This window comes from Macaca thibetana, chromosome 3 (assembly GCF_024542745.1).
Source record: "Macaca thibetana thibetana isolate TM-01 chromosome 3, ASM2454274v1, whole genome shotgun sequence".
NCBI lineage: Eukaryota > Metazoa > Chordata > Mammalia > Primates > Cercopithecidae > Macaca > Macaca thibetana.
In genome coordinates this window covers 21,609,425-21,621,931 of record NC_065580.1, presented here as the reverse complement: position 1 = coordinate 21,621,931, position 12,507 = coordinate 21,609,425, and the positions used below count along the sequence as shown (strand labels likewise).

The window sequence follows — 12,507 nt, the reverse complement described above, 5'->3', positions numbered from 1 at the left end:
ATATATATATATATTCAAATACTTACAATGTCCATTGCTCCTCATTCCTTTATGTTGATATGTATTTTCATATGGTAACAGTTTTCATCTGTCTGAAGGACTTTCATTAACATTTCTTATAGTTCAGGTCTGTGGATGTTAAACTCTTTCCACTTTTATATATCTGTAAAGGTTTTTATTTTCCATTTATTTTTATAGATAGTTTTGTTGCTAAAGAATTATAGCTTTATAGTATCCTTTTTCTTTTAGTACCTTAAAGATGTTGCTCCCTTTTCTTTTTGCTTTCATTATTTTTGATAAGGAATCTACCGGTATTCTTATTTTAGTGTTTTTTTCCTCTGGCTTTTAATAAGATTTTTTTTTTTTTTTTTTTTTTTTTGCAGTGGTTTTGACCAGTTACAGGATATTTTTATCTAGTTTTCTTCATGTTTCTTGTGTTTTGAGTTCGTTGAGTTTATTGAATTTGTATCGTTTTTTTCTAAAGTAAAAGTGCTAAAATTCCCAGAAATTACTTTTTTCCAAATTGTTTTTATATCCTCCCTCTTCTTTTCTTTTAGGACTCCCATTACTTGTATATTAAAATAATTGAAGTTGTCCCATATTCTACTAATGCATTTTTTTCATAGTTAAAAAGCTTTTCCTTTTCCATGTCTCATTTTGGATGTTTTCTATTGGTACATTTCTATTTACTGATCTTTTCTTCTGTAGTGTCCGGATCTGCTCTTAAACTTTAGCAGTGTATTTTAAATCTCAGATATTGTAATTATGTCTAGAAATTTCATTTGGGTCTCTTTTATATTTTTCGTGTCTTTAACTGTTGGAACATCTGGAATATAAATATTTTAATATTTTTGCTAATGCTAACATGTGTGTCAATTCTGGGTTAGTTTCAGTTGGCTAATTTTCTCCTCTTGATACGTCATGTTTTCCTGCTTCTTTGGATGACTATACACTGGATGTCAGATGTTGTGAATGTTTCTTTTTGCATGCTAGGTGAATTTATATTCCTCTATATCCTTGGGATTTGTTTAGAGATAAGATCCAATTATTTGGAAACAATTTTGTCTTTTCAGCTCCTGCTTTTATGATTAGGCAGTCTTAGAGCAACATTTAGTCTATGGTTAATTATTCCTCATGGGTGAGTCAAGACCCAGTTAAGTGCCTCACAAATTACGAGGTTTTCTAGTGTGACGAGTGGCAATAGGCACTACTCTCAGTCCTTTGTGAGCACTGGACACTGTCCCTCAGATCATTTTGGATGGCTCTTTCTCCAGTCTCAAGTAGTTTCTTCACATACATATACTGATCAATACTTTATTGAATACTTATGAGGAAGTCGCTGCAGATCTGTGGGGTTACTTCTCTGTACGGTTCTCCCCTCTCTGATACTCATCTCTTATAAGCTCTAGCTGCCTCTATTTCCCAAACCTTCAGCTCTATCTCAACTCATGAACTTCTTAGGTCTTCCTAAATTAGCCCTCCCTGAATCACTATCTAGAAACTCTCTGAAGTCTATAAAATGAGGTGATTAAAGGGCTTATATCATTTGCTTTCCATCTCTCAGGAATCACTGCCTTTCTCCCCCTCCCCAAGGTCCTGTGTCTTAACAATCATTGTTTTATATATACACGTTTATGGTTTAAAAAAAAATCTGGTGGGAGGGCAAATCTGGCCTGTTAGTCCATTTCGGAAGCAGAAGTCTTAATTTTTTAAAAAACCTCCTGCCTTATCAGGGACCCCATTTAGTCTCTGCCTGCTCTAATAGTCAACTTTTTCTTTACCTCATGATTTTGAAAGTCTAACTATAGTTAAAAATAGCATTTGTATCAACTACTTATAGGATCCAGAAAAAATAAACAAATGAACTATATTTCTTCATTTTTATTCTGTACATTTCCACACAATTCACAATACAGAAAAAGTGTCCAAAAAGTAACTGTAACTAGTCAATTTCTTTTTCAGAGATTAGTTCAGTCTCCCAAATTAAATCCATTGAAAATCTCTGTAGAGCAACACAGTGATCAAGATACTTTATATAAATAGGAAATGCAAGAAAATTAGGGAAAAATACTTTATGACTTTGTTACAAAAAAACTTCATTCTTCCCGTTCCCATCCCACCCCCCCACCCACCCACCCTCCCTCCACTTCATATTATCTGAATCCTTCTTTACCTGGAAATAAAACTTCATCTTTCTACTGCCACAGCTGCTAGTTGTTTATAGATTCCACCTGCCAGCTGGCAGTTTTGAAAAAGCTTGGTTCTGGGATGTGATAGGGCAGAATCAGAAATCACGAAAAAGCCCTTTATAATGTGACTGCAACTCTTCATACAGATGTAGCCTTTGCGAGTGGAATACCCACAGCCAAGGGTACCCTGGATGCCTGGGAACGTTTTCCCACTCAGAAATCAAATTAAATCAAATATATTCATTCTTTTAGAACCAACATTGTCCTCCATTCCTTAATTTTTCACAAGAATGGTTTTCCTCACTTTCAATCAGTTGCGGTCTGTATAATATTCAGATTCATGGTGGCCCACTTAACTATTGGTAATTTTAAAAAACAGCCAAGCTAACCTTTGCTGAGACCTTTGCTGGCCCCTAACTTTTCAAAGATGTGTCTTGCAAAATATTCTGTTGTGGTAGAATATTTTGTCTATGAGAGTTCTGAACCTCCTTTCCCAGGATGGCAAGAATCCAAACTTTCCCAACTTATCATCGGTAAGTCAGGGACAGCATCAAAGTTCTACTTGCATTGGAAATTATTGTTGTATGTAATTAGAGTCTCAATTCAACCGATGATGGGTGGGGAGAGTGGCAAATAAAAATTATTTGATCTCCAGAAGATTAGGAGATCAGGAACCATTTGGGTGCATATAGAAGGTACAATAAATATCAAGGCTAGATGGTATCTTAAAAGTGATAAACCTCACCAACACATTTGTGAGAATTACCTATAAATTTTGAAACAAAAAATAGGGTAAACTGACAGGACTTTCGTATCTGTGTGTGTTTTATAAGTAAAGAGTAAAGACAATTTGTAAACATATATCTATCATTTTTAAGAGGAAAATTTATATTTAAACCCAAAATAACATCAACAGTCTCTGAATATTTAAGTGAATATATTTACATTTGTGGGGGAAAAAAAAACCTCCCTAAATATTCCTTACTTTTTTCAAACTTTATCAGGGACCAGAACAAGTTTGTGGACAAGCGTAACGTATTATAAGAGGTTGGACAAACTCCTTCCAAAAACCACCTCGTCCTTTGGAAAGCTCCATTAAAAAGTTCTTCTATTAGCTGACCCTGCTTCCCCCAAGTTCCACACATAATCTAATTCTTCCATGCTGCATAAACTGAAATTTTCACAATACCCCTTCAAGCCACTTTGAACAAGTTTAATCTTTCTGTATGTTTCCTGAGTTTGATTTTCAATATCTGCTAACACTATCAGTCATTTATTTGATATTACCATGAGAATTTGTGTTAATACTAGAGTCTTCTTATTGTACTACTTTTGAGAATCTTTTTTCCTTTCCTCATAACTCTTACCTCTTTTATTCCCCAAAACCAGAGGCAAGAAGTAGAAGAAAGAAGGTGGAGCAAAAGCAGGTCTTTTCTGCAAGACTCTGGATATGGACTCGTTTCTTAAAATTATCTCAAGTGACTTCCTCCCTCACCCAGTCAACCTGAAATCTAGGAACTCAAGCTGTATTACAGAGTTAAGGGATGATGGGTAATTAAAACTGTAATCCACCTAAACAGAAATATGACAGAAACATTAGTCTACTGATATGGGGTTAAGTCTTGTTTCAGGACAAAAAGTTATAGAAGGCGCCTCCATGCCTCTGTATTTGTAGAGGATATAGAATTTCCCATTGTGTTCTCCAGTCCTGACTCTACACCCCAAACAACAAATGGGTAGTAAGTAGGCGAAAGAAGAGTAAATCCTTTGTTTTCACTTTAACTCCTGAATTTGTTACCTTTTTGCTTTAGTAGAAACATATCTTTTTTAGGAGATTTGGGAATTGGCTAACATTTTTGTCAATTGTTAGCCAATTTAGGCGATTTGGGAACTGGCCAGCAATTGTTAGCCAGTTCCCAAATCTCCTAAAAAAGATATGTTTCTACTAAAGCAAAGTGTGCTTGTGTAAGCAAGGCAACTTTTTAGGGTCATGAAATCCCTGCTACTAAATTATTTGGGATATATTGGCAATGATGGAAGCTTTTTAAAAAAATTCCTTCATTGCTATCTATTTGACAGGACCCTGGGGAAAAAAACAGGCTTGAATTGAGTTCTTTTCCAGTCAAAAATTACAGACATTTAAACCAAGAAAATCTCACAGAATTTTTCTAGTCCAAGATCTCTCACAATTAAAGATTTACTTTTGATCTTTGAGTTAGTCATTCAATCTTCACTGAACTACTAAAAGAAACAGTGATAACAACTTCACTGTTTTCCAGAAAGTCCAATCTGTTTTTCTGGATGCAATGTTTAGGAAAAATAAATCCTTATAAGTAATACAGCTAACTCCTTTTCATGTGTTACTGTTCTTTTATTCTACAAATCATCTTCCCTGCAGAACTTGAAACTAACAGTCCTACTTAACCTATCTCCTCTACATATTTCTATTACTAATCCAATTTTGTCTTCTTTCCAGATCAAATATCCTCCTTCTACATATTCACCAATCTGCCCATAAATGCCCCTTTTAAAGTATGAGATTCTGAATTGAAGGACATTTCAAGTCTGTTTGTTTTTCTCTACTTCAAATACGCCAGAATTTTCCATAGGTGTATTAAGCCTCTATGTATGTGACTATGTATTACCATAACACTTAGCTCACATACCCACCCATAAACTTAGAGCAATAGAGTCTTGGATGTCGGGGCCATCTTCAACATTTTTTGTTGCAGCATTCTGAAATTATATCATCCTAATAGTGACTTCTAAGGAAGAAAAATAGGACTAACATTTTTTAAATGTTGAGAATCACAAATAAATTAAAGAAGCTATTAATGCTCACTGTTAATTTCTTCTCTTGAAATCCAACCTGGTATGCAAACATTAGACTTTTCTTTCCTTGAACTATGTATAAGCTGACAAGCCTCTCTCCGATAGCAAAAACTTGACTTTTTGATTTCATATTCTCCCTTATTTCTAACTCATTCTTTCCGTGGAATCTTAGGTAAACATTTTTTTTTCATGGAGGCATCTTCTATATTATGGAAATCTGAACAATTGATAAAAAACATCCTTAAAGGCAATGATGGAAAATGACTTACTTGGAAAACATGTTAATACGTAATTTCTAAAGACCCAGTTCTGGCTACAGCACTATCATTTGCTATATGAAGCTGCACAGGCTGAATTCACTGCTCTGAGATTCAGTTTATTCATCTAAAATGTCTTATCCGCATTATTCACCTAGTTGGGATTGTTTTGAACCCCAACTGAAGCTCAAACGTGTCAATACATCATAATGCTAAAGCACTTTTTAATTCTTGAAATTGTTCTTAATAAACAGTATAGATTTGACTTGTTTAAACTGTTATAGAGTGAAAACTATATGTGTGTTTCACTAAAGGTTTGAGGAAAAAGATAATTTCAGTATTTCCCACTATCAAAGCCTCCCATTTCAGAAGGCATTTGGCTCAAAATATTGAAATTTCAAAAGTTGGGTGAAAACTTGGATCACTATTTTCTTGTTTACATGGGTAGGGACCTCCCTTGTGGCTGCCACGCTGGTGGTAGAAGCCAAGGAGTTTTCCATGATTGCCTTTCATGTACATTTACTTAGCTCCGAAATATCTTACAGGCAGAATTTTCTTCTGTATTTATATTAGATTACACTTAACTCTTATAATATCAAACCACAGCACTTTTTTTATATTGGATGGACAGTAAGACAGATTTCTAATAGAATTTTACTTGACAATGACTAAGAATACTGATCAAAATTTATAAGCTTCCAGAAGTATTTTTAATTAAATTACACCTTTTAGTATGTTTTCTTTTCACTAGCTCTTAAATTTATGCTTAAAATTTTTAAAATTGATAACTAATGCCATTCCCCTGGATATTTTAAAAATTCTCAGTTACAAAGCAATGTTTAACAAATCAAAAATCAAGATTTTCATAAGTTTTTTAAATAAAATCCTGCATTCAACAAAGCCACTAAAAAATTGCTTTTGAAAAATCACAGCATCTAATTTCAGCCCTCTCAAATCACATATTCCTAATCACAACAGCCCTCAGAATGGTCAGGTATCCTCTGTTTAAATGCTACCAGAGGCTGAAAGTTTACAACACTGTGATATCCACTCTACTATTACATATTATTTATACTTCATCTTCTTTATATTTCGTCAAAACCCATTGAAAACTGCTTATTTTTCCTATTTCTATCCTGAAAGCTAGAATAAATGAGTCTTAGCTTTCATTTTAATAGTGTTTCTAAGTCTTGTTTTAAAATCTTAGTTTCAGATACATTTTTAGAAATCTACTATGACTCCAATAAAATGGAAATGCAAAATATTATTATCTTCCTACTTATGTTTTCATTGAACAAAATCATTGCTGGCTAATGAGTGGCTGGTACAATAAAGCCTTGGTTGAATTTCCAGCCCATGCTGGACACCCTGGGGTTCTCCTGCACTGCACTTATCACATGGGAATTTGTCTTTTCTTCTAGATGCCAGCTTCATGAAATCAAGAGTTTTGTCTATTGCATTCATTGTTATATCCTTAGTATGATGCCTGCATCAGAGTGACAAATATTTTTCAAATAATGATTAAATACATGCACGTATGACTGATTCATGGACATATGATTACATGCATAACTGAATACAAAAGTAAATAGACTCTGGAGTCTATGCATTATGAAGATACCAATTTTCACATTTCTACTTTAAAATCTATGCTACAAGAGCCTAAGAATTATTTTTTTCTGCTTTCTTTCTGGGACCTGGTCAGTAAATCTCAGTGTCCTGGGAGAGCAGGTTGTCCAAGGGCATGACTCTTTTCTTGGTTATTTTCAGGTTTCTCATTAAGCTGTGAGAAGACAGTGTAAAATCCACAGATAGCCCTCAGAAGTGTAAAATATATAACCTAGGCCTCCAAGTGCCGTCAAAGAGGCATGTGGCTTACATTGTTGAATGTGGACGCAGCAGCCATGGTTGTGTACCCTCATGTGACTAAGACAGATATTTGCTAAACCTGATAGATTTTCAGAATCATGCTTGCCGTAAGTCCATAAGATGATCAAGGTCAGTGGACATGTATGTGTCCTTTAAGTAAAGGTATACTTGTCCAAGAGGGTAATTTCATTTTGATCTATTTTGAGCATAATATCTGGGGAAGATTTTTGCAGCTGTGTGACAAAATTATTGACAGTAGTAGGCAGAAAGTCCAGGGGCAGGACTGTTGCTATGGCCCAAAAATTAGAGGGACAAGAGATGAAGGATGACTGGGACACAGAAAAGGGTAGGGTCCAAGTCGATCTGAGAGATCTGGCAGAGAAAGGCCTGTAGGACTTCTAATCAGCTGAGTATGAGATTCAGAGTGAAAGGAGTTGAGAGATTCAAAGGTGGTTCAATTAAGATGCAGGCAGAAGCCATTTTATATTAAATAAGTGTTAAAGATTAATCAGAAGGCTAATTTATTAGATGTTTTTCTGCTTCTTTTCCTAAAATGAACATAATTCATTTAAATAGAGCAATTAGTAGTTTTATTTGATGGTTATGATGAGCCCTTTTAACAAAGTCCCATTTTTAAATAGCATCATTGAATAAACTATCATGCTGTTCTCAGTGATTTCATTAGCTACTCCTTCTGGAAGGAAGACAAGCTGCTCAGACCCCATGCTACACTGAAGTTACTACACCTTCCTGGCAGTAGCCTGCCCTAATTAAATATCATTAGGCAACCTACTGAGTGTTAGTGTTACAAACAGCCTTGTAAAGTGGTGTAAGCATCACAGAGGAAAGAACTCTCCTTTACTTGAAATCCAAACGTAGCATAGATAAGTCTTGGGCTATGGTAGGTTTTATGCTTCAAGGAAGGCAACATAAACAATTACAGGAACTCTTGGTCATGAATTTTATGACACAGGTAATAGAAAATGGCAAGTGCAATTGTAGTAATGCCAAGACAGATCTAAGCCCAGCAATGGTGGAAACAAACAAACAAAAAAAAATGGAAATTCTCTGTTTAACCTGTCTTTGCCTATTGGTGTTCACTACACATATACAAATGATCAGCATGCTTTTAAAATGTTTGCTCTTTTCTAAACCTATGCAATATACATGAATATAGTATACATACTTGTATGTGTATATAAATGTCTACATATGTGTGTAAATGTATATGCATATATACATACATGCTTGTGTATGAATGGAGTATTTCTGACATCAGGTACAAGCAACAGTGTTCATCAGCATTTATTTTTGGGAAGTGGGACACAACACCAGAACAAAGGGATGCCATGACGGTGGATGTGATACTCATCTGTGGTATTAAAACATTTTATAAAAAGCATGTGCCATTTTTACAACTAAAAAACCCCTAAATATTATAATAAAATTGACATGTAATAAAAATAAAGATGCTGTGTTATGTTTTTTAAGTCATGAATATTATGAGGGTTCTAGTAAATAAATAAATTTCAGAAATTTGTTAGGCAAAGGGACTCTCACGAGGTCCAAATGAAAATGAAGTGATGTTGAGGAGCTCCTAGCGCAGGTAGATCTGCCAAAGTGGCCATTCTGAAAGGATATGGAGCAACAGGTATGTACGGCTTTCCATCAGTCATTACTAATTTCCATCACTGTCCATTTGCCAGCTAAATTCTGTTTCAAAACTTGCATTGGTCTTTGGTTATCACATCTACAGAGGAAACATAAACTGTGAAAGCAAAATTCCTGTCATGGTATTTATTTCATTCTTGGCTTACTAATCTTCTCTCTTATTCTTTATGAAGTCCTTGAATATGACTGTGTTCTATTTTGTTAAATGCACAATATTAAAATATAAGCTTGCAAAAATGACTACCTTTCAGGTTATAGAATGTTGTCTTTTAATAACTCTTCATTTTCCATTCCTCTATCAACCTCATCTAAAAATGGAATCTCGAAGCAGTCAGTGCCATGACACAAAGAAACAAACACAGAGGAGTCAGCCAAGCTAGCTGCCTCTTCAGTGCTGTCTCAGTAGGCTTTGTAGAAATGATATTTCTATAGGTGCATATTTTTATCTCTGTTAAAGTTATGTGGCTCTTCAGACCAGGACTAGATCACTTACTTTTCTACTTCCTGATAGCCTATTAGTAGGGATACAGTATACTTAAGCTGAGATGGAAACTCCTAGACCATAAGGCCTTAGCTCTTTTTAAAGCCCAGGACCAATTTTTAAAACATGCTACAGGAAGTGGTTTAATGTTGAAGCCATTAAACGTGTGGTTATTCTGCTCACTTTAATTTGGAAATCCCAAGTCCTAGTGGTACTTGCTTTTTTCAAAGCGATATATCAAATATTGGTCTCCATGAATAACACAGGACTCTAAAGCCTTTTTTTTTTTTTTTTTTTTTTTTTTTTTTTTTGGTTTGAAACAATTTCCAAATGCATCAGGAATCTTATAGTACTAACTCATCATTTTCCATACCACAGATTTATGTCTTCAATAGGAGCTATTTAGAAATTGGCCCATAGCCACCTGTACCCTTAATTTTCTCTGGGCTACTTGGAAGTATTTACAGAGAAATGTGAGACAGTAGTTGATGAAAACAGAGTTCTTCATCCCAGCAGTAACAGCTAGATAACTGACTAGCCAAACATTTGGCCCAAACCAGGGAATGGAAGATGCCATTCAAAGCCAGATTCCAGTTTGCTTTAAGGATTATATTTCTGTCATCACATTTCCTTGAAAGTCCCACCAACTAAAAATCCCCCAGCAAAAGCCCAATGATTAAATTCTCCTGGAGCATATTTTTCCAGCTTCTGGAAACAATCTGCTGCAGTGTCTCCTGTAACATCCAAAGGATAGTTCCATTTCTGAGGCTGATATATGGAAGTAGATTACTCACAACCTAATCCATCCTCCCACCAACAATTTGATTTTGAAATGACTATGGAGAGACTGTGGTAATAAAATCCCCATCCACTGAAAGGCTGTTCCTATTTAATATAGCACATCATAGCCGTACTTTCAAAATGATGATATGTTACCGAAATGTGACTCAGATAAGCAAAATGTCACCATTAGACCTTTAAATTAAATGTAGAGACACTATCATTCATGGTCATATGTAGAAACATTAGGGAAGCACTATGCTGTGTCCAAGGACAAAATGAAAATAAGCTCAGGACACATCAGATTTCGCCAAAAGCAAAATCCTTGGACGCCCACTTTTATTTGTGACTTACCCCAAGTCAAGTAGATATTCGGACAGAAAGACAGACATTTTCTTTTGATATTTTAGGTGTCACAGAGTCCCTAATAGAGGTACCTGTAAGTACCATTTGATCCGTGGCAGGTTTAGATGTTACAATTCTAACTATCCGACAGACATTTCTGGCTAGATTCCCATGGTAGTGTGCACTAAGGACTTTCTGAAAGGGGAAAATAAAGTAGATAAAATAATATATTAGACTACCCCATGCATAGAAAATGGGGTTATCAAGTATGACCTTTGGACCTGACAAATAATAGTTGAAGCATCCTTCTGAATGATCTGGGCATCCCATAAATCTGGCAGTGGAACTCATACAATAAACCTTTGTCCTTGGGTCAAGGATTACTTGGAGTAATAAAAACCAAAAACCTAAAAGAAAGACCTAAAACGGGGCTCCGCTCACCACTGTATCCAACAGTCTATAGTTATTAGCCTTTGTGCAACATCCCAATGACTGTTTTCTACTTCAGTGACATATGTTGACATATGTTGCTACTTTTGCTTTTGCTTTTGTTTTTTTCAAGTCAATTAGGGTGCTTTCTATTATCACTCAACAAAGTTTAGAAGTAAACATTGTTAGAGTGCTCCATTTCCTGTAACTACAGTTCCCACACATGATTATCTCCTCTGCAATTTAAACAGCACTTAAAATTGAGTGGTTCTGCAGACTAGCTGTGGGCCTCTGTTTAATCCTTTGCTCATCTTCTATTGCAGCAAAAGGCAAAGATGGCTACACATAGGCAGTACGGAGCTGTACAGACAGCCCAAGCTGAACCAGTCCTGCATGGCTATTGGCTACAGCCCAGCAGCCTGGGCTGACCCCTGGGTTACCTCTCTGAGGTACCTCCAAGCACAGACATCTCCCATGCCACCTCACCATTCCTCAAAAATATAGCACACAAGTTGACATTATCCATGTGGCACTTCCCAGCTCCTATATAATGAAACGGAGGGTTGGGGGGTGGTGGGGACATGCAGAGAGAGTCACTAAATAGTCTTGATATATTTAGTCTTGGAAATGGAAGTGGTTTTACAGTTATATTTCTGCAGGACATTCAGAGGGTTTTAGAAGGCCTTCAGACAATCTTGTGGTCTTCCAAGACTGAATGTAAAGAGAAGAGATAATATATTTTTTTAAAGTTAATGGGTAGTTACAGTAGAATTGTATGGTACAGGGAAAAAAAAATCAATGCATGGGGGAGGATGGAGCAGTGCCGTTTATACGAACATCCTTTGAATCTTTAAAATAAATTATACAGGTGAACACAGAAGTTCATGCTACTTGCTGGAAGCAATAAGGATCAAATTTTGTGGAACTCGTACTGTATTCCACAAATCTCCAGGTATCCTGCCTCCTTCTCAATGGGCTATCATGTTCTGTTGTACATCTTGGTAGCCCTTAAAAACGAGTGGCATGGTCTCAGGTAGATTCTTGCAGGAGAGAGACAGATATATGAATTCCATCAGCTTCTTCCAGGGGAGCTGCCCGATCGCAGGGAGGGCAGATGTGATACGCTTGCTCACGTTCTCTTTGCCTGAATACCAGGGTCAAACAGCAGTTTCCAGGTCCTCATGGCCAATGACCTTATAGTTCTGACGGCTTTCTAGGTAAGCAGCCAAGTCTGGGTCCCCAGCCTGCTGTGCTCTCTCTTGAGGTGTCTTACCCTATACGTAAATAACGGAAAGAGAGAGAGAGAGAGAGAAAGAAAGAGAGAGAGAGAGAGACAAGTACTAGTTATGAAATACAAAAACAAAACAAAACAAAACAAAAACCACAGAAACAGAGCTACCCAAAGATACTTGCTAGTAAGGATCCTTTCACGTTTGGTGTTTTAGAATTTACAAGACACTTTCAAATCTATTGTTTTATATGAGCATTAAATTGAACATGTGCGATTGGTAAATTAAAGAGCAAGAGTTTATCACTTTTGATGGGTGGGGTTTATACTAGGGAAACAGAAGTTCACAGAGGTTAACGGTACACAGGAGGAAACAGTGGGATAAAGTGAGTTTTGAAACCCAGAGCCTTTCTGGAAGATAGGGAG

The 12,507-nt window shown here is 36.0% G+C and overlaps 1 protein-coding gene across 8 annotated transcripts in view; it reads right to left on the bottom strand.

Moving 5' to 3' along the window:
• Positions 1–998: 998 nt before the first annotated feature.
• Positions 999–12,507, bottom strand: part of DGKI (diacylglycerol kinase iota) — a 464,727-nt gene continuing 453,218 nt past the window's right edge. For 6 of the 8 annotated variants that reach the window (XM_050782378.1, XM_050782371.1, XM_050782374.1 and 3 more), the window contains one exon: positions 2,147–12,127. In XM_050782378.1, coding sequence (XP_050638335.1) covers positions 12,011–12,127 — 117 coding nt within the window. In that variant the 3' untranslated portion in view covers positions 2,147–12,010. Of the gene's footprint in view, positions 12,128–12,507 lie in introns of all 8 variants that reach the window. The other 2 variants (XM_050782372.1, XM_050782373.1) reach the window with 1 other exon arrangement.